Here is a 23,055-nt window from a genome sequence, read left to right on the forward strand (position 1 = left end):
ATAAAGTAATTATTAATCAACGAACACAGATCGTCGTCGCTGCGCATAAATCGAAGGGAAGGAGCCTCGCATCGTCGTGTTTTTCCATTAAACCGGCCAATGTAATTTTCGTTCGGTTGGCCAACCACGTGAACCAACGGCAGATCCGATCGATCGATCGATCGCTTGTGAAATCTGTCGATCGTTAACCGTATCATCTTTTTAAACAAACCTCTCGTAGACGGGCCTCGTTCAGTGTGAGTTCGTGGACGGATAAAGTTGTTGGCGGTCGAACGATCAGAAGGAAAAGGAACAAACAAGAAAGGAGGAAGGGGAGGGGAAAAGAAAGCATAAAACAGGCGGCACCAGTAAGCGATCTCACGTAGAAGGTAGCCGCCGCCGCGTTAATTTCGTTGCACGCGTTAATGCACGATCCGAATCGCCTCGCCGCCTTTCCGATGACTCGTAATTACACCGATTTACTCTGGGTGACGTGCGTGCACGTACTGGCGCGGTTCGAACATAAATTACACGGGATCGCGCCCGTTAAAAACACACATACACACATACACATACACAGTCATAGCGGATCTGAGCGGAATAAAAGGAATCGTGTCGCGTGGAGTAGGTATACATATGTACTATGTACAGCAAAGAGTTTCCCTTTCCTTGCCGATACTTTCCCGTCATTTAGAACCGGCCACTTTGTTGGCGGGCAGCCAATGACCCTAATTTCGTTGCTCCGCTCGCGAGACCGAATAGAATTCTTTTCTGAGTCGTTCAGCGTCACACTAGAGTCGAAGAGGGGAAGACAACAGGATTCGTATCCTTGTAAACGAAGCGCGATTACATGACACGGAAAAATGTTCCGCGACAAAAGTATAAAGCAAGAGGAAGAGTTTGTAAAAGGGAACAGAGAACGGAAATAATGCAAGCGAGATTAAGGTGAATTTCATGATCTTCTAGTGGTGGGTTGGGCGAAATTTTCCGGCAAATCGTAACCACGTAAAAAGCACCTAGAGTTCAAGTACTCTTAAAAGACTTTTATGATCTGCGAGAAATACTCCGTGGATCACTTTGGGATCTTCAAAGCGCAAAATGGAGGAGTCGTTACGGTCTCTGGATCATTGAACGAAGTGTCGTTTAGGTAGAATAATCATCGCGACGGGTATAATAGAAAGGATACCGATCTTCCGAGATGTAATTATCGAGAACGATATCCGTAAGTGTTCTCTCGACCACGAAGTGCTTGGACCTTCTGCTGGGAATGGAATTATCGATCTCGTTAAAGCTCGAAAAGACTCTGTGTAAAGGTGCTCGAATGACACCTGTTGCTCGTCGCCAGGCTCGAGCGAATTTCGTGGGGTAACACACCGTTTCGTTTTTCGTTGAACGTCCGATGCTCCTGTCGATATTCCACTTTGATAATAATTGTAACACATCGTCCGCCTGTAGGCTTTACGAACGATTCGATGAAAATCACGACAGTCCACGTAATAACGTGGAAATTCATCTAATTTTCAAGATAAAATTATTTACACGATTCTCATTCCGTCTTTCGGTTCGTTTTTCCTTTCGTTTGCATACGCCGCTGTTTCACCGATAAAACGCCTGGAGCCATGTCACGATTCTGCTCTTCTCGTAGTCTCGAAAGTTATTTAATAAGAAACGCTCGACTGGATGATAGCCGAGATGAAACTTTCGTCTGTTTACTATCCCTCCTTCATACCTCGCTACGAAGAAACACCTTTCTATAGCAGAAACCGTGGGTAAGCTCGAGTAAAATTTCCTTCTCTTTGCTCTTTGCTCGTTTTTCTCGTCGTAGAGACAGCATCGAATTGAAAACTCTATCGTCATTTCAAACAATAACAATATAAGTAATTTATATATACAAGTTGTTAGATTACCGTTTTTCGGAGTCTCGATTGCAATTTAAAGAATTCTCCTAATTTTATATGCAGATCGATTAGTTCCATTAAATTTCCGTTGCTGTGTTCGGAGACTATTTTAGACCGGTGGTTGCAATTCGAGGGAGGGATAAAGGATCGATCAGTGGACCGTTTCTGGCGCACAATGGCCCCGCTATTGGCGATATTTAATTTCCTGCTCGTTGGGAACAGGCGACAAAACAAAGGACGATTGTTTCGAGCGAACAAAACGTCCCTCTAATTCTCGGCCGTATCAAACGGATCGTCGCGATCCTTTTACAGTGGGCGGGAGGGGGAGGGATAAATCCGCGCAGGATCGATGGACACTCGTCCCGAAATAATTTAACAGCAGCGCTACCGACCACTGGTAACTGGCTGTTTACAACTGATTTCTAATTAGTGACGGATAAGAATTAGTCCCTCGTCGACCGGCATGTCGATCGAACCGTGAAACATCGATCAAAGGAAATCACTCTTAAACTGGCTCGTAGTTTGTTCACTGACGATCGTTTCCGCTGAAAGTTGAAAATAAAACGAGATCACGATTTCGACACGTTCGACACGTGCGTTAATTATCAATCGAAAAATCAGTCTAGAGAACGTAGTCGACAAACTGACATTTCGCGTTAGTTAAGAGAAAATCTTGTTATTCGTGTTAAAATTTCGTTAGTTCACGGATGTCTCTGTAATTTGTCTATGCATCGTCTCCGAATAAATCATGGTGGTTTAACGGGAGAAAAATTAAATAAACTTTCTGTAATTAGTAAAAGATATTTATCAACGAATAATTGAAAAAATCAATGAGTTGGTTATTGATGCGATTCAGTTTCCTTGATAAATTGATAATAGAAGAATGTTTACTGTACGAGGGAAAGATGGCGCCACGGGTTCCACGCCGAGCCAACGACGTCTGCTTTTTCCCTATTCTCCTTACGTGGCTTGGATCAGACTCGATAGAACAACACATCTCGAAAGCTGAAAATACGGTCGTTGCAATCAGTCAATTTCAATGGATTCTAAACTTCTCGAATCTCAACGAACACATACGTAGAATCCGAAATCGACGAGTTTCTTTCACGAAAGGGGCGATCTGGTTTCGCTCCATCGTGAAAACGACGCAATTACGCTGTATCGTGATCAATCGGGACCCATACCTTTATACCCACTACGGTTGGGGTACTCCCATTCTGTTATAAACCAGATTTCAAAATTTAAACGCGTTTTTCTCAAAACCACATTTTTAAACCGGTGACCAAATATTCATATTTTGCATTGACGAAATTACTATGATGACTTTAAAATGTACACTTTCGAATAGAATGACGTATGTTTAAAAAAGTCTACAAGTTTTTTAAAAATAAATTCCGAAATCCTTTAACGTCTCGCGTGGCTTCAACGCTGGTCGTGGAAACGCAAAGTTTCCCTGCCTCTGTTTTCCTTGTCCCGATGCGATCGGGCTTATCGTTTTAATGCACGAGACGGGACGCGAAACGAGCGTGAAAGAAAAGAAGGAAAACTGGAAGCAAAACACGAACTACATACCTGGCCGCCACTGGAAGCGTGATAAGGTCCGATTTGCATAACGCGATGCACAATGTTACCCCACCACCGATGTTGAATTTTTTACGTTTGTTGCCCAACGGGACCCGGGAAATCGATCGAAGTCTCTCGTGAAAGTGACAATTGGCGATATTGGGTACCTATCGAGCGATAATGAATCCAGCAGGCAGATTAAATTTTCATTTTTTTAATATTACAAATACTGAAATTGATAATTTCAGTAATCCTAAAATAAGAAACCGTCGTTTTTACGGGTTTGGTAGTTCTAGTGTTAATACTATTGTTAAACCCGAATGTAAAAAAATACCTAAAAAACTTGTAGGTGACGTTACTTTCACGTCTAAATGTAATATTTTCGAGAAATTTAGCGCACGTGGTCACTCCCATACGTTCGCCCAGAATTAAGTATCGCCTACGTTCCTCGTCCTATTTTCCTCCGACACAATTTCCACGCCGGTATCTTTCTCCTCCCCTCTCTAGCCCCTTTAACCCTAATCTGGCGTGTACACACAAGCAAACAACGTTCACTTTTAATGTCCATCGCGTGAGCTCGTAAATTTCCCTTGAAAATTGGACCGATTTACGCGAAACCTTTGGCAGGGGGGTGGGGGTTAAGGTGATCGTTTAAACCCTGCATTGAAACGTTCCTCATGATTACCGAGGGCATCTGTTTGGGAAAAGTTCGAGCATTTTTAGCGAAAGGAACCTTCCGTCAAGACTGTTAGAGTTAAACGAGGAGCATAATTAGGGAGCTGATTGGCGGAAGCGATGTGCGCGCGGTTGCGGCGTATTAGCAGGGTCGAGGTGAGACTCGTTAATTAATTATGCATACCTTTCTTTCACCCCCCCCCTGAGTTTTTTGATTGAACCAGCTGGGTATCCGGTCGTTCTTTCGTCGCCCTTACGGACAGTAGGACAGACCCGTACTTCGGATAATTGGAAATCAATACTCGTATCCGGCCCTCGAAACATTCTTGCCTTGACGAAAAAGAGCGATCGTGGCCCCTCTTTAGCCCCGAAGAAGCACGCAGCTACTCTTTCTGTCTTTCACTCTGATTCTCTCTCTCTCGAGGAACCGTGTCTCGCCTTACAAGAACCGAAGATCTCGTTATCTCTTTTTTTTTTTTTGTTCTCTTTGGTGCCGCACACCCCTTCCGATTTTCTTGATCATCTGTGTTTTTTTCTCGCGACCCTCCTCTATCGTCCGGCCAAAAAGAACGGCTCGGGATCGGTCTTTCAATTTTTGCTTGGTGATATTCGACGAGAAAACGAGGAAATTAATTGTTCTCCTTTGCTGCCGTGCTCCATATTCGTCGAATGAATTCTGCTGTTCGAGGACTTTTCTGGGAGTCCGTCGGCCCGGGGGATCGTAAGGAAGCCGTGCAATGGCTTCCGGAATGAATAAAGATCACACGATTCCACGAAGTCTTTTTTCACCGAAACTTCGTGCCGCGGTGGGAAGACTTACCCCCGCTCGATCTTTTACGGGATTCGATTTCCTGGATCGCCGTGGGTATCGGTTACTTTTATTGCTCGTTCTCCATCGAGGAGGCAGAGTTGTATCGATCCCCACGGCTGGGTCGCGCTGAAATCTGAACACCCTCTACGTCACCATTTACGATTCGTAGGTTTTATCGCCTTGATAAAAGAATTTATATCGTAAAAGATTAATACGGATAAGTTGCACGGATTTTTAAAAGCCCTACGCTTTTAATGGCTCCCGTTATTGTTTTTTCTTCTTCTTCTTCTCTCATTTTTTACTGCCCCGCGAGTCGAACGTGTAGATAGGTACTTTTAACGGCGAAGACGTGCGCACGAGTCACTTCGGTTCGTGAAATCGTGGGACCGAAATAAAAGAGAATTTTCCCGAATTTCGTTGTACCTACGACGTTATTCGAACGTCATTCAGGTATGTATAATATATACACGTAACGTTGAAAATTTCCGGTAATACCTGACAACGTCACGTGGTCGTCGCGGGTCTCCAATCGAGGTGGAAATTCGACGGTCGTCCGAATGCACGTCGCGTCGTCCATCGATCGAAGAGTCGATTCGAAGTGCTTTCTCTCAGCTCGCCAACTCTTCTCTCGGTTAATAGAATGAACGATCCATGGGTTCATACGAAGATTGTCGTTCGTGTCGGGAATGCTTTGATCGTTCAATCGCTATTGTTTATATCCTATCAGTGACAAACGTCCAAGAAGTACGTGTTTCGCCCTGAATCAGCAAACTGTGTCCAGAACTTGTTTCCCAAGCGAAAATAACTCAATTGAATAAGACGGGTGATGGTCCAAGGTTTTATATTACTTTCGGCGAATACGGAGGGATTCCGTCTTCGTCTGTCTAATAACAACTTTATTCGAGATTTCAGCCGGGTAGGTATTATACGTTTTTGTTTCGGAGGGCGAAGTTTGACGATTTAATAAGGGAGCCTGTTCCGGCCGGGGAGCCTCACCTCGCACGAACTTTCTGGTCTTCGTGACGAAATTCACCGACCTGACGCGCGAGTCAGACGGCTTCCTAATTAAACTTATTAAAGACTCGTGTCGCCCCTGTTCGACTGCCGGGGCGTGCTGCTAGGCGAATCTCGAAAAACGTATAACGTGGAGCGCGGTGTTCGTCCGATTATTAATTACCCGGTTCGGCCCGGTTTCTACGAAAGTCTACATGTATATATATATAGACTAATTAGTCGCGTACGACGAAAGAAACTGATCGATGCGAAGGAAGTGGATTAAAATCGGCCAGTGCCCCCCCCCTTCCATTCCTGACGCGTGTAATTACGTTTAAAAGCGTGCTACGTCTGATTAAATTTGCGGCGCGAGATGTGTTCCACGCACGACAACCGAGCAATTAATTATACTCGCCAAAAAGCAGGTTGTTCGCTTGGTATGCCGACGCCTTCCCCTTTTTGTTTTCTCTCCAACGGTTACGAAGTTGTTGGAAGTTTCGTGTTGGTAAATGTATGCTCCGCCTGTTTTTCGCGCCACAAACCATATCCCCGTCGTCGACTTCATATATCGTATCGTTCGAATATCGAGAAATAAAGGAATCTGCATCTGTCCACCTAAGGAATCTAGGATAATTCTGTCTCGCAACAAGTGAACGAGTTGTATTAACGTTCAGGTGGATATAAGAACAGCAACTGGCGGAAGATTGCTCGTCGCGATTTCATTGCGAATAAAAAAAAAACATATCATAATGTTTAAAAATCAGTGGCCGATGGAAGAAGCCTTTATTTCCTCTTGGTACTGAACTAAATGTAAATCTCTCTACTTTTTCGCCGTTCTTAGTGTATAGTTTTTTAATGCACTCACCTGTATAAGTCAACGTATTCTTTTTTCTGGAAATAGAAAATTCATGTGAGTTATTTCACGGAATAGAGAATTTTTATTCGCGAATGGAGGATCGACTGGAAATGAATCAGAACGAGCTGGGATAAACTTTGTAATTGTATGTATATATACCACACCTCAGTTAAAAGTAATGTACACATGGAAGGTAGGGTTAGTCTCGTATAGGGAACATCGAGATGTATTTACAATCGGTCGGATCGTCGTTCTACGGGACGTCGCGTTCAATATTGGTTCTGTCGCGATCGTCCATACGATCGAACGCGAACGATGCATTCCACAGTGCCTGTACAAGGTTATAATTAAAATGATTCACTTGGAACGTCCGTACCAATCAATCGAATACAATCGATCTAAGATTCATATAACGATATAATCTTACGTAGCATGTACACTCTCGACCCGATCGTTGGTTGTTTTTTTTTTTATCGACACAAGGTTTCGTTGGGAGGATCGGTTCTCGGCGAGAAGCGTGAGGCCAATGAAGACGACGTTCAACGTTTACAATACTTATCCTTAATTACGCCTATAATAAGTGTTTCAAATTCGTAATTCGTTCCATTCACTCGACTCCAGCCGAAACACGCAAGTCCCACGTCTTACCACATACCATACAATGTTTACAGCACATTTTTGTCTTCGTCGAAACGAACGGAAGCAGAGGAGCAAAGGTAAAAAAAAGAAAAGAAACGACATTCTGTTCGTTGTCGTGATCGATTTAGGGACACCTTTCGATTTCTGTCGACTGTGATAATGTTAAGTAATTAACACGTTGGCTGTCCGGATCATTTCTATCGGGACAGTATTACGATAAAATACATCTACTTAAATCTCTATACTTAAGAAATAAATATTTACATGCTGCCCTGTACGTTTATTCGGGCCGTTACCCTACTACCGTTACGATTACATTTAAAAGATTGTGAATGTCACTTCACAGCAGTCGAAGATTCTTTTGTGTAGATCAATGACGCCGGTCACCTTGACAGTCAACATGTTAATTACAAATGCTGCGCAGACAGCAGATAAGGTATCAGTTCCAGTGTGTCTATCGCATAATACACTAGTGTTCCAAATGTATCGAATACGTATATCATTAAGTCAAACCTCGCGACGGAGTATTTTCGAAACGTGTCACTGGCTTCAAGATTCCGAAAGTCGTACAACATCTGCATCCGTGGCTGGTCGCAAGACCTACGAGTGTGAAGTCGTGGCTGACGGAAGCGTGTGACCCACGGAATTTCGGGAATCCCTGGCGCAACTCGGTCGGGTGCATTCGCATTCCTTCGAGGGAATTCCGAGAGGTTCGCCGCAGCCGAAAACGTGCCTAGAATCTCGAGGGTGCTGCTCCCAACTGGGGGAAATGCCAACGGTGTGTAGTGCACTTGTGTTCACGGTATCGCTCCCCCCCCCCATCGTCCTTTCGTCCATTTCCACCGCGAATCAATTATGCCCACCTGCAAGCATCGGATTAATCGTCTAATTGCTAACCGCGATTGCAATCGCGGATGAACCAAGGTTCGATTTCGATTTAGGTCGCATCAACGTTAATACATGATTTCGCACTAGTTAGAATGAAATAGAAAGGTGGCACAGAGACAGAGAGATACGGAAAAGTCCACGAGCTGATAAATGCATGTGTAGTGAAGGAATTCTCGGAAACTGAAGACGAATGGTCCGACGAAAAGATTCTTTAATGGCGTTCAGTTCGCGACGAGACTGTTTTCGCCATGGAAGGATATTAAATCAACATTGTCGACAGAATTTTTCTAATTTTTACCCATTATTCTTGACACTTTGTGGGATGTACGGACACTCGGATATGAAGTGGCTCGGAGAAACCAGAATATCGACCAGGCGATCTTTCGAGGTTATTGCAAACAAATTGCATTCTTGCTAATATTATTCCCGTGAAATTCTTTTTAAAAATTGCATTTTCACCAATATTATTCCCATGAAATCTTTGACTGTTCTTCATTTTTCTCATATTTTTGCTTCGTTTGTCGTACAATGTGGGTTACAGTTTATACGTGATCCATAAAATTGGCGGGAGAAGGGGTTAGAGACTGGGGATGGATATACATACGAAAGCGACGATCGTGCACATAAATCCAAGGATTCTTACGTAAAATCCGCGGTTTGCCGTTTGGAGAATCAGATGAAACTTTCTCCAGTGGTCCCAGAAATCCGCCATTTGCATCGCGAAATAGAGAAGGACTCTGTCACGGAGGAATCAGCAAACGGGGGAGCAAATGTTCGTCAGTTTATCAACGCTCGACGCTCGCGGATAAATAATTTCGAACACGAAAACTTGTGTAACTATTCGTGGGGAACACAACGTGTTATCACGAAACCAAGTGTCGCGAAGTTGTTTTCGCTCGCAACTTATGGGCGGTTTCGTGTTTGGTCGGAGATGACGACCCCAGGTTCCGTGAATTGACCCGTAGCTTTAGTTTCCGTTAGGAACTACAGCAAATCCTCGATGAGTGTTCGCAGGCTCCTGGGTACTGACAAGGAGAGGTCCCCAGGTATAACACTGACATTTTTATGTGGTTCAGTACAGTAATGAAGCTTGGAATTCTGAAGCCAATGGTATTTTGTTATAGCGACATATGGCTATTAGTTTATGAAATATTGAATGTTCAGTGATTAGGAGCCGTCGAACACTCATCGAGGATTTACTGTATGTGCCTTACACGATAAGTGTCGTCGTTGTGTTTTGAATCAAAGTTTCAGGACGAAACTTTTCATCGACAGTAGTTTTAAGGCGAAAGTATCCGAATACGATATTTGAATAACTGGACGAGTGTCTGGCTATGAACAGCCAAAACCACTGAAAACGTCTGATCTGTAGTTTTATCGATAAATGGAGTTCTACTGTATTCACAAGGGAAGGACCCCAACTATACCACTTTGATTTTATCGATCTTTTGTAGGATGATAGAGTACATATTTCTAACGGTTTGTATGAAATATTAACCGTAATTACTTGATAGTTTTGAAGGTATAATTAATTAAAGTTACATACCTAGTTATACAGGGTTTAACAAAAATGTTACAGGTCCCTAAAATGGGACACTGAGAGCGTTGTTAACAAGATATTAACGAAATCTCCCAATCAGAACGAGTTTGTACATATATAACTAGGTATGTAACTTTAATTAATTGTAACTGCTAATATTTCACACATAGCAGTAGAAATATGTATTCTATCCTCCTACAAAAGTTCGATAAAATCGAAGTGGTACAGTTGGGGTCCTTCCTTCATCAGTGTGTTCCACGAAGAAATCTATTTTCACGTCGTGCACGTCATTGCTTCCAATTATATTTGGCCTTTTGTCCTGGGTGGCTTCTTAATCGTTGATCATTTATGATTGGGTTACAGACGTTGTATACGTAACCGAACGGTTACGGGGCTTGCTTCTCGATCGAAGATCCTTTCGTCGAAGTGTCGAGCTTTATGTCGCTCCTTGATCTCGCATTTTTCTCTCCTCCCGTCATCTCGGCCCAGATTCGTCTGCTCGTGAACTTTGCCCGAACGGACGCGACCTTGGTCGAGGTTTTATTAGGATCCGTCGGGTGACGAACGTCCATCGGAAATCAATTGACTGGACGCGAAGCTTTCGACCGGACACCTCGTGGCCGCCGTGTTCATTAAAATCGTCGAGGGGACGGATTGATGGTTTCACGAAGCCTCTCTCGAACGTCGTAGTTTCGTTCAACGACGCGGACGAAATGGATTCCACCGTTGTAGTGGGGCGTTTGTTATTTACAGGTCGTTACTTCCGCCCCGGCGGGATCGCTGTAGATCCACCGTGACCGGTTCTCGAGGTCGCTCGGAAATTCGTTGGTCTTCGATTCACCTAAGAAAAATGGGACTGTCGGGCAAACGACTACGGTCCAGGGTAAACAAAGACGGTGTTTATACACGGAAGAAAAATTACCGGAGAACGGGAGCCATAGAATGGATGCTTTCATTTGTAGTCGAGACAGTATTCGGCTTCGAGCTCGTATACGAAAGATCGGGTGAACTGAATGGGGGAAAAAGCACAGTTGAAAACATGGAATTTCGACGACAAACGGTGCACACGATATCCGTGTAAAATGATCTTGGTACGCGTGTGTACACCGTTGGGCTTTGGTTTACCGGATTAACGTCGTCGTCGATCGTTGTTGAATAGGTGATGAGCTCGGTCATCAGGTAATTACTAGGTATTCACCCGATTTCGCGGCCGTGTTACTCGAGATTATATAATTTTCGGTCGAATTTGTTGAAGCAAATTCGGTGGCCAGTTTACCCGGTATCCACGGAAACATAAATGTAAATCCCCCCATTTTCAACACGATTATCCTCCGATCGATCGAGTTAAATCCACGCCGAGTTCATAGGATAAACGATCGTCGAAGTGGGACGAGCATGCACATACGATATATCCTTAGAGCAGCTCACCGGGAATATTCGAATTTCAATTTTCCATAATTTTCCGGGTCGAATCGCGTGCCTACACGGCGAACAAAGCCACGTCCAATCCAGCGGATCATCGATTAGCCGCCACGTTGACGGACAAACGCGTTGTGTTTAACACCAACGGAGAAATTACAATCGTGGCTTTCGGGTAATATTCGTGTCCTCGTGGAAAAATGATCTCAAAATTGTGGCAGAAGTTTTGTCTGGAAATACACAGCTTAGAACCACTAAAGAATAATAATCATACGACGTGGCTGTACGAGAGCCTCGAATATCCGAGAAATTCTCACAATGGTCTCTATCTGGAATGCGAAACTCGTGTCGGAGCGGCGACGAGATTGTTAGAGCAATAATTAATAGAATCTACGAATGAAGCCGATAGAGCGTTTAGTGCTCCATTAGCAACTTCTGAGCTCAGTTCGCGTTAATCAGCTCCGAAACCAACGACGGGGCGATCGTGACCCAGCTGACTGGGAGGCGAGAAATTTCGAGAAAACAATCCACCATTGATCGAGAAACAAACTCTGATTCGAACATCACCGAATTAGTTAATTCTTCAATGTTTCTATTCTAAACACTGATTCCACCACAATGATCATAGAATCCAGTGACTGAAGTTACTGACTTTATCCTCGACTCCGTAAATCGTCCACCACTATGGAAAGTAATTCCATTCTCCGTAAATATCTCCTCAGACTTCGAATCAGCCCCAGAAACTTCCCCGTCTGGGTCTTAGGTTTACGTTGCCTGATTGAACCCCAGTGATTCAGAAATCCTCCGATCAGATTGATCCCGACACCAGTCGCGACACGACTGTTTGTTCAGCCAGCTGGTACGTTCGCGGTTATCCTTCGTTATGTACACACGTTCCACGCTGTTCACTTTGTTCGACGGTTCAAAGGGGGAGGATAATAATTCAATCCGTGTGTACTTTGAAAAGTCTTGTCCCATCGGTTTACTTAGCTATCAACGTGCGGTCAACGGATCTACGAGGACTCAGTCGGAGAACAGTCATTGGCCTGGAAAGATTTTCTGTCGCGAGAACAGGAGGAGAAATCTCGCGGGTGGATCGTAGACGAGAACTCGTGTCCCTTGGGTGATCGATACACGGTACATCCTTCATCTATAAAGTGAAATTTTGCCGAGCAACGTTCGTCAGAAAAAGTCCTCATAAATGATGAACAAATCGGTACGATCGTAACTTCTTCCGATAAAAGAATTTCCGGTTGCGCGAAAAGATTTGCAGTCGAATGCATCCAATTTCTCCCACCCCCGCGAGTGGAATCCACGTTTCAATCGGATCGTCTCGGCCACGGTTTTTCTTCGCCCCTTTTTCCTCGTCGTGCATTGTCTTCCGGCGGATTTCACGCAATCTCCACTCAAAGAAGGGGAAGTACTCGACGGTACCCCGGGCCTGAAGCAAAACCGGACGCGGGTTAATCGTCGACGAACCGTGACACGGTATTCTTCGTTCTCTCCTTGAATCGTGAAACGTTGCAAAAAACGAAACGCGAACATTCTTTTCCTCTTTCGTGCTCGCCGATAGGTTCTCTTGTCTTCGGTTTTCATTTTTACCAGGATAGCCACGTCATAACAACTTCTTACAATTTTGTATCCGAGACCTTATTCGCGAATGATGTTGGCCACTCGCGCACGTCTCGCAAGAAAATCAAATTCTTGTACGTGAAGGCTTTCCCAGGCAATTTTCTTTGTAATCCACGTCGCGAAAAATCACCGTTGCTGTTCGTCGCCGTGGTGAAATCCATATTTTCCTTCTCTGGCGCTTCTCGAAATCGTTTCAAAGATCTTCAATATTAAGCGCGATTACGTTTCAACTTTGGGGAATTATTGTATTAATCAGGCGGGATATTTAATCGCGCAAAGGCTGAATTTTACGGAACTATGCTTACAGTGTCCTGATAATATCCTCGGAATCGCGAAGATAATGCTTCGAAATTTCCTGAGAAACATTCGAGAAGCCCTTCGCATCTCAACCGCGCTCGAAACCGCCAACATTTCTCGCATTATACCGGAACGACAGTGTCTGAATCCCGAATGCACATCGAGTAAATCCTATCTGGCTGCGGGCGGTAGATCTGTGCAAGTTTTCCAACAATTTATGCTACCCCTATAAGTTTGGGAAGCACGAGAAATAGAACTTGTCACGATTACGTTTCCGATCCTCTTCGCCGCCCCTTTCTCCTTCCCCGTCGAGCCGACAGTACGAAGATCTTTTTATTTATTCGTCGCAGCTTGAGTTGAATCACTGCGCTTCGGTATCTCGAATCGTTTAAATTTAGTATTCCCACGAAGGCATTCGAACCCGGCAGTTCGTTTTCCGGTGCCAGGGCTCTTTTCGTATGCGTAATGCTTTCTTGAATTCCGAATTGTGTGCAGCTCGGGCAATTCCGGTAACATCCTCCGCCGTGTCGTTTGAAATTTCCCGGCGTTAAATCACACCCCCGTTTTCGGACCGTTCTGATTTCAACGAAAATTGTATGACACGTTCAATGTAGGACAGGTAACAGTTGTTAGAATAACAGAACAGCCAAAAATCTTAAGGCTAAATTAGTGCAGCTCCATGGTCTGTCACTAACGAGGATACAAGAAAATTCTTAAATATTTATACTGTTATTAGTGAAGTACAAAAATACAGCTCAAGATCAGCCGATACAATAACTGACGGGTACACATCCATCAGCTCCAGAGTCAAAAGAAAACATCCAATAGATTTTGTTACATAACAAGTATATACCCTAGTAGCACAAAAATATTGAAAAAATATTTTTTTAGCCACACTTTTTGATATGAAATAAATATTGAATCGAAATATTGTGTACATATACAGGAAATATAAAATACATGTTTCCAATATTAAATACATATTTATTTTATATTGGAAAAAAAATATTTTTTTCGTAATACGAAATAAACATTGTGTGTATATTTAAGTATTAAAAGAGATTGGAATCTCTTGTTAATATTGGATGAATATGTATTCAATATTTTGTGCTACTAGACAAAATAAAAAACAACGCTCAATGTACACACGGTTTCCTTTGTGTTGCCGCCGTGAAATCCGCGAGCTTTTGCCAACCGTGAATTAATGTACGAAGCGTATGCATAAAGGGTATGCAACGTGTCTCGATAACGTCTTGATCCCGCGGAATTTGATCGATCAACAGGAACACCTGTGCACCGTCGCGATTCCCTGTGAATTTTCGATGGTATTTAATCCGGCGTGTGAACCTCACGGGACTATGATTATAGATGCAAAAACGAAGGTCGTCGGTTCCCGTTGCGACCCGTAAATCAACCCTTCAGGCGAGAAAATCGCGTTAACTCGAGCAAACGAAAAGTCCTAGTGAAAATAACTCATGATGCTTTGATAATTATACCGTGTGTGTAAGGGTACAAGGTTAATTAATTCGGCGGACGCGATAAACCAGCCTCGTAACGATGGAATAAATGTTAAAAGAGGACTCGAATGTGATTCGAAGGGAAGATTAAGATTTTGAGAATTTTTAAATTAACAAGGGGACTTCGGTGCCCCGAAAATTTCGATTTTTTGAAAGCTCCGCAGATTTGTAGGGGCCTCGAATAGAACCATCGGGCATTTTTTCGTTTTTTCCGAGATTCAGTTCTTCAGGGAAAAATCATCCCTTAAACGTGTACTATCTTATTTTCCTGCATATTTCGGTAACTATACTAGATATTAAAAAACCGGTTAGAATAAAAATTTGTTGGTTTCCTATGCTCTATAAAACTATGCAACGAAATTGTTAGAAAATTTGTCGTTTAAATAAATAAATAAGTAAGTAATCACACTTAAACCGAGTAAATAAAATGTAGGTAACGATGAACGTGACTCACTTTGATAATTCTACCGTGTATGCATTTGTACAAGGTTAATTCATTCGGTCGAAGTAAGAAGCCAGTGCTCGTGACGATGAGATCTCGCGTTAAAACAGGACTCGATCGTGATTAGAAGGTTGTAGCTTAAGATTTCGAGAATTAAAGTCGGTGCTTCTCGGTTCTTTTTCTCGCTTCGGATACAGCCGATCGTCCTTGGGGAACGGGACGTTTCTTGAATCTCGAATAACGAGTCCGAGCTGGGAATTACGGTCGTTCTCTCCCCGTCTCGCGTTCGGCCGTTATAAAACGGCCCCGATTAAACGTCCCGCCCCCGCGGTGTTTCGCGACGTAACGCTGCGCATCCTCCGGAGCATTAAAATTTAAATGTGATTGCAGTTTCGTTTAACGAAATTAAACACGAATTCCGTGCCGCCGAGCCGCTTAACGGCCGTAACGACGATGCCACTACCCTCTTCGACCCCAAGGTTTCGTCTCCTTTCGCGTTATTTTAACTCTAACGTGATATATCGTCGCGACGAAACCGAGTGATCGTCCCACGTTCCGTTCCACCGCTAAGAGGACCGTCGTAAAAGCAATTACTCTCCCTAACGACCGATGATGCATCGATGCGCGTCAACTGGGTGGATGCTATCTTCCGTGACACTATTTGACGAGCAACCGGTACTGTAACGATCATGAAAATAACGCAAAACTTTGGGAGTATAATGGCGCGCGAACGGATTAGTTTGAACCGAAACTGAAGGCGAAATGTAAAGGGTTTGGGCGGGATAGGGTGGACAATATCAGATAGCAGGTTATTCTGGGTGCAGAAATACGTCGAAATTGTGGAATAACATTTTTTCGTACCATGCTTCGTTTTTGAGATTGGGTAGGTGCACCGATCAATGAACATCTATCGGTGAATTAATTTTATATACAAAAACGAGTTAATTGCGTTATTAATATAAGTAAATGACTAAATATTGATGTTTTTCAATTCCGCGTTTTATATTCAAACAATTTTCACGGCGTTGGTTAGAAATGTTCATGTACTGATTAATTTTCATTCACTGGTGAAATTTGTATTTTTTCTTTTTAATTAAAATAAATTACATTTTTCCAATTTTCCAAATAGAAATCTGTATGTTACGAAACGGTATTGATATTGAAGCATGCCATTTTCATGTGCGAAATGTATATTAATATTGTTACTATTTAAAATTCGACTTTAGTAATTATACAATCTATTAAGTGTTTATTCATTGGTGCGTTTACTTTAATTGAACTACAAAAGTTCATCTAAGCATGTACAGTTCATAATAAGTAGAAACAGGTTACCTACGAGGTCTTCAAGAAGCTCTTAGTGATTTTTAACAATTTTCTGAGTACTTTAGGAAGATTCCAAGGGATATTCTCGTAGCCTTTAAGGGTCCTCAGAGACTCCGAAAATGCCCCCAGGTCCTCTATGGGACCCCAGGTTTTCTCAGGTTGTCTGGAACTCTGCGATCTTTTCAGATACTTCGGACTACTTTGAGGTGACCAGAAATATTCTCTTGACAATTTATGGATAGACTTCCCGAGGGTCACAGGGAAATGTTACGAGAGCAGAGTGCACCCCTGGCTTCTCGCCCCGCGAAAGAGGTGCTGTCGACTCGACCACGATAGGATAAACAACGTTAGAGGACTAAGGAATGTTCGAGAACGTTCGATCGGGTGCTCCTCAATCGGGGTAAAAGCAAATTCTTGGAAGCGTTTCGTCGTGATCGCCTTTTGCAATTTCCCCTTGACTTTGTACACGTTAACGGTGACCGTTTTCGCGAAACGATGTCGTTGCATTAGAACGGCGAATTTCTGGCATACTTTACCCGACGACCCTTGTGTGCCCCGTACAAATGAAACGGATACAAAACCGTTAAAAGCACAAAGTTCTCGGTTTCGGTCCGATTGTTTTATTCGCGTTACCTTTTTCGCGGTACGATAATTGCTCGTCGCTCGTAAATCGCGAATGGTTAACGGTGTAAATTTCCGTCTAATTGCGTGACTCCGCTGAAACGGGAAAGTGGTCTCGCTGGCGGTGCATTGTGCTGTGTACGCCCGCAAAGGTAACGGGTAAAAAGGAATTTGTCCTCCTTTATGCATCGGTGCATATAAAATTACAACCAGAATACCGTTTCAATAAGAACTATGCCCAAAGGATTCTCCTCTCTCCGTCTCTCGCCATTACAGAAAACTCTAATAAACCCGACTGAGCACGCCACGACTGAAAGTTTGTTACGTGGTTCACCCTGTAGCGTACTCGAAGGAAGTTGCGAGCTAACGATGCGGTGCCCGTGTAAGCTTGCAGCCAAGGATCCCGGTTGTGATCGACGGATTCTAAATGTCACAGGCTTCTCCGAGTTCCCTTGATCCGATAATCATGGCTGCAGTCACTCGAGTCTCGTGGTAGCACGCTGCCGTTCCCTCGACTACCATCGCCGACGATCGACCTGGAATATACAGTCTCCGTGGAAGCTAAGTAGGATGAGATTATCTCTCCAGGCGATATTGTATCCCTTTCTGGGGCGGGGGTAGGATATTAACGTTCACTTCTAACATTCACAGGTGCGTTTTCATGACAGGAGTGAATATACCGAATAGATTCCACGTCCTTTTTTTTAATTATAGTCAAACATCAGAATACCTTCTATCGTGAGGGAAGCATATCCTTTGCATAACTGGCTCTCGAATAAATCGAGCAGAAAAGAAATTCTTCCATTAACTCCGAAGCGATGCATTCGAAACTATCCCATAGAATCGATATCAAGCGTATATCTAACTTTTCTTTAACGACGAGCGGTGCACACACGGTTATCGGTATCGGGGACGCGGCTTAAATTGTCAAATAAAGACGCGTGATAGATGATAACGTCGCCGATAGTTTTCGGGAAGGATTACATTCAATCCCACACGCGATGAGAATCGATTCCGATGTTCGAACTACTCCCCATACTTCTACTCGAACACCGTTTGCCGGTTTCGTATCGACGATCCAGAACGAATCGTTCGCTCGACATACGCTTCAGACAAAAAGAATTTTCTATCATTTCGATCGTTTCACCTTGAGAAATTCCGAGGATCGTTCTTTCTCGACTACAGGAAATCCTTGATGAGTGTTCGAAGGCTCCTCGGCTCACCGGTCCCCAGGTGAAACGTTGACTTTTTAATAAGGTGTAGTATACTGATAGAGATTGAAGTTTTGAAGCCAATATTTATTCCACCAGCATATGGCCATTATTTATTTTTATTTTATCTCCATTTATAGTTACATCTCGCCTACTCGAGATTAGAAACTATTTATATATTTTTATATGGCCATCGGTTTATGAAATAATTAATGTTCAGTGCCTTCGAACACTCATCGAGGATTTACTTTTTTCGAGTCTGTTTGTTTGTCGTTTGTTCGCGCATCCACGCGGAAATTAGCGATCCGGAATGAACTGCGCTCGCACGTAATGACAGACAAAAGTGCCGACACGAACGAAGCTCGTTTTACGAGCGGTCTCGCGTCGAGCACGTGTAAACAGCCGTATCGGTCGGCCATCGCCGCGATAAAGAGAGCAGGAGAAGCTTTCCTCCAACCGAGGAACGACGATAGTTCATCCGGACGGATCATCGGCCATTCGATATGGTTGTTTCGAATTACTTTTCCGATATGGGGTCGCGAAGAAACCTCACGTGGAAGCGATTCCTTGTTGACGGATACCTCATGGAACTCGCTCGACTCGGCTCGGGAATTGAAACGTCTGAACGAGGCGGTAATTCTTGGCACGATGGATGACGATCAATTTTTTCGTCGACGAAAGGACGCGTATGATAAACAATTTCTCAGAAAGGGTATTTCACGATGCAACCAGAGACATGGACTTAGACAGCAAAAAGTTACGTTGATTGAAAGGCAAACACGGCGACATCGAGCAATCAGCGCAATCATTTCAGCACACGTTTCTCCAAGTATTCGAGGATCGTTCCTCGAACATAATCGAACAATTTACATTGTCTTTTTTCGTTGTTTCTGGCATCTCCCTTTTCACTTGTGAGGTCGCAGAGCTTGCATTCGTTCACCTAGACACTTTACCACTTGTATCTTCGATTTCACTTCATTTCGCTCGTCGATTACAGAAATAAATGTTACAAGCTGACAGATCCCCTTGGTCTGTTCCTTTAACACGACAATTGACGATAATACCGGTCGTTCGACCTTACTAGTTTCGGACATTTCACTACGAAATCGCTACAGAAGTCGCGGACACTTCCAATTCAAGCAAGAATCAAGTTTCTTAAATTATTGTGGATCAACAGAGGTTCCATCCCCTTCAGCGTTCATCGATCCTGAGATTAGAATTTCATTTCGATGCTGTCCGTTGGTTCGTCGTGTGCGTATATATACGCGTTTAGAAAGCAAAAAACAATTCGATGAAACGATCGAAACGAAGATAATCGATTCCACGCAGTCGTGTTCGGTGGATTGGTTCACGGTGGTGTTTCAGTCACAGATATTCACTCGTGTATCGAACACGAAGATTTCAGACATCGATATCGGTCCAGAAGGCTCGCCGAATCCGACTGCGAAGATCGATGATCGCCGATCGATCGCGGCTTTTCGAAACAATTCGTGGCGCGATATCCTCATCGCCAGCGATTTCTCTTCCGCAGCGATACGCGCTGTGCGATTGGACGAGTTCAAGCGAATCGAAATAATGGAAGAGGGCATCACGGAAGTAAGAAAATAAGGGAGAAGTCTCTCGAGGATGGCGAACCTCGCGGGAGCTGTCGAACCATCGCGTCGGATCGATTTTTCTCAACTCCGGGTCGACCGATTTACTCTCGATCTTTCGACTTTCTCTCTCAACAGGTGAAATCCGCACGAACAGTTACAAATCGAGCATTCTGATCTGTTAGCAGAAGAATCATATCGAAACGGTTTGGCACGATAAACCTCCCTTCCTTCAGTTCATATTCCACGTGTCTATTCACCTCTATTCGTCGACTCGATTCACTGTCAATATATATATACATATATAGTATATATACAGCAATTTCATTAAAACGATTCGACCAAACACCAAGTCATTCTTTAGATCGTACGAAAATAAGACCCTGAGTTTCGTCGACGTCGTATCGTGGAAGAGGCAGCTCCTCCGTATTCATTCCTTGCCCTCGATGTCCCGAAATATCGAGCCTCCCCTCGCTCGGACAGATCCCTATCGTGCGTTTCACGACATTGAAAACACATAAATATCGTTGGCCAGTGTCATGTTAAGCGGAAGAGACCCCCCAGGAAGGAGTTCAGTCGGTCTCTTCCCCGGCTGGAGAATAATGGCGGGACAATACGTCACGGTTGTGTCACCGGTGAGCTCGGTATCTCTTTGGGCCGAATGCCAAGAGGCGTATCTGTCGTTCTTCTGGCGCGATACCGGTGTATCAGGTACAGATCTTACAACGACGTGGAAGGAAACTCGAGGTCCAAGTATGGTGCACTTCCGATGAAAGCTGGAGCAAGATCGATGGGACAAGTCCAGGATGGTATTAAAAATTCGATGAACAGCGACACCTGCGTTATCGCGGCGATCTTTGGAACGGAAATTCCGGGTTGTTCGTGGTTTGTCATGAATTTCGTCACGATGGGACCGGATTAGTTCCATGACCCGATGAGGTTCGGTCGTCAGCGATCACCAGAAGAGACTCTGTGAACTGGTCTCGGGATCCGAGGCCGTGATTAAGTCAGTCATTTTTGATTCGTTGGATTCGTTCGTCTTTATTCTTCTCGGTAACGATGACGTCGATGCTGTTTTACACCTGGGTCAGCAGCGTCAGCTGCGCCCCGTTCTTTATCGAGTCTTTGTCCCTCTGGGATTGGTCCCTCGATTCGTTCCCGATGGTGATGTTCGATCGCGAGGTCATCGTCACCGTGGTCGTGGACGTTTTGCTGATCAGACACCTCTCGGCGTCCTCGTCCTCGAGCTCGAGCCTCGACTGGCCAGACACCGCGAGTCGATTCGAGTGAAGCTTCTCTGCGTTCGCCTTGTTCCGTCGGGGGAACACGCTGTTCTCGATGTGCAGGGTGGCGTTGACGTCTTTGCCGGCGGCGCAGGTGCACGCCTTCAGGAAGCTCTTCTTGAAGTTGTCGCTGAGAAACGCGTACAGAATCGGGTTCATCGCGCTGTTGCTGTAACTGAGGAAACCGGCCAACAGGAAGCTGGTGATGGTAATCTTGCTTTGACATTGTTTCGGTGGTGTATAAATCAGAGCGACCTGGGTCAGCCAGTACGGTAGCCAACAGAGAACGTACACGGTGATCACGGTTAGCACCAGTTTGGTCACCTTGCGATGGGATCGTTTCTTCTCCTTGGACTTGTTCTTCGGGCCGACCGTTTGGAGCTTTCTGATCACCAGGAAATAGAAGATCAGAATCAGGACCAACGGTATGGCGAAGCCCAGTATGAACGTGTACAAAGTGAAGGTGGTGTGACCACCGCGATTACTTGGCCAATAGATGTTGCAGTTGATCCCCTTCTCGGACTCCATCGCGTTTGCGTACAGAAATATCGGGATCATGAAGAGGGCGCTGGTCGCCCAAGCTGTTAACGAGACGATCTTCGAGATGAACGGCGTTCGTATCTTCGGCGACGAGATCGGATGGCACACGGCTATGTAACGATCAGCGCTCATTATGAACAGAAATATACTGCTGGTGAATTGATTGATACTTGTGGTGGTCATGTACGCTTTGCACATAAACTTGCCGAATATCCAGCTACGCAGGCTCATCGTCGTTACCAGGAACGGTATACCGATCAGAAAGCATTCGTCGGCTATCGCGAGATTCACGATGTACATGTTAGTCACCGTTTGCATCTTCGAGAAACGCAGCACCACGTAGATCACCAGGGTGTTACCCAGCAGACCGACGATACACACGATCGAATAGAGGATCTGATTTACCAACGAGACGATCGGCAGATCCGCCTCGCAGTTCTGGATCATCGAGTCGTCCTGGCTCACCTTTCGAGCGTAATCGATGACGCTCGTGGCGTACATTATCGTGGTGTTCATCTTGGACGAGTCTCGAGCACACTCGTAAAATCAAGGGGAGGTTTTTCTTTCACCCGGCTCTCGTCGTAAATCTTCTCCTCTTTTTTTCTCTCCTCTCTTGCAACCGTGCTCGCAGACGTGTTCGGCTACTTGCAACGTTCAGATCTCTGTCGACGATTTTCTTGAAATCCACGTGCAATCACTCAACCAACATAGATCGTCGCGATCCGTCAGCGTCTTCTTCTTTTCACCAGTCAACAGATCTCTCGAACACTTCTTCTTTCACAGTTGCCCGAGAGCTTATCCTTCCAGTCGAGATACCGACTGTTCGATCGCGTCTCGACCGCGATCCAGTTAAACGTCGGTTCTCCGTACTCTGCGGGGCAACAACGCGACGGCAATGCTTCGCTGCGTCGACGACGACGATACGGGGAACGGGGTCGACGTCATTCCGCCGGGCGTCAAACGATCCACGCTTCCTAGTGGCGTGATAATCCGAAAAGCACCCAGTCTGCAACCAGTGTACAATTTTCCCCTCGATTCACCACTGTTCTTTTCTTCCTCGCAGCCTGGAACAAAGGAAAAAAAAGTCGGCTTTTAGACTCTGCGATTACGAGGATCCCTCGATTGGTCGATGACAAAGATCGCGCTTATTCGAACGCGGTGCGCGCGACCGATAGGGAACGTTTTTTAACGGGTCAACGAGGACCATTATACTCGGCACTATTGCGGAGATCGCATCTTCGCGGACCGTTCCGAACGGCGTCCATTAAAACGACGGGCGTTAGCCTACTTCCGTGGACGTTGTAGATCTTCGTTCGAGAGCCCTACAGCCAACGTT

The 23,055-nt window shown here is 44.6% G+C and overlaps 1 protein-coding gene across 1 annotated transcript; it reads right to left on the minus strand.

Moving 5' to 3' along the window:
• Positions 1-20,972: 20,972 nt before the first annotated feature.
• On the minus strand, positions 20,973-22,235 carry LOC107187813 (somatostatin receptor type 2-like). The gene has a single exon (XM_015575987.1). The coding sequence runs from the start codon at positions 22,233-22,235 to the stop codon at positions 20,973-20,975; it is 1,263 nt and encodes a 420-aa protein (XP_015431473.1).
• Between the last annotated feature and the right edge of the window lie 820 nt (positions 22,236-23,055).

This window comes from Dufourea novaeangliae, unplaced genomic scaffold (genome assembly GCF_001272555.1).
Source record: "Dufourea novaeangliae isolate 0120121106 unplaced genomic scaffold, ASM127255v1 scaffold112, whole genome shotgun sequence".
Taxonomy (NCBI): Eukaryota; Metazoa; Arthropoda; class Insecta; order Hymenoptera; family Halictidae; genus Dufourea; species Dufourea novaeangliae.

What these genes read in the sequence shown, in the direction of transcription:
- LOC107187813 (XM_015575987.1), bottom strand. Translation starts at nt 22,235, where the DNA reads ATGAACACCACGATAATGTACGCCACGAGCGTCATCGATTACGCTCGA.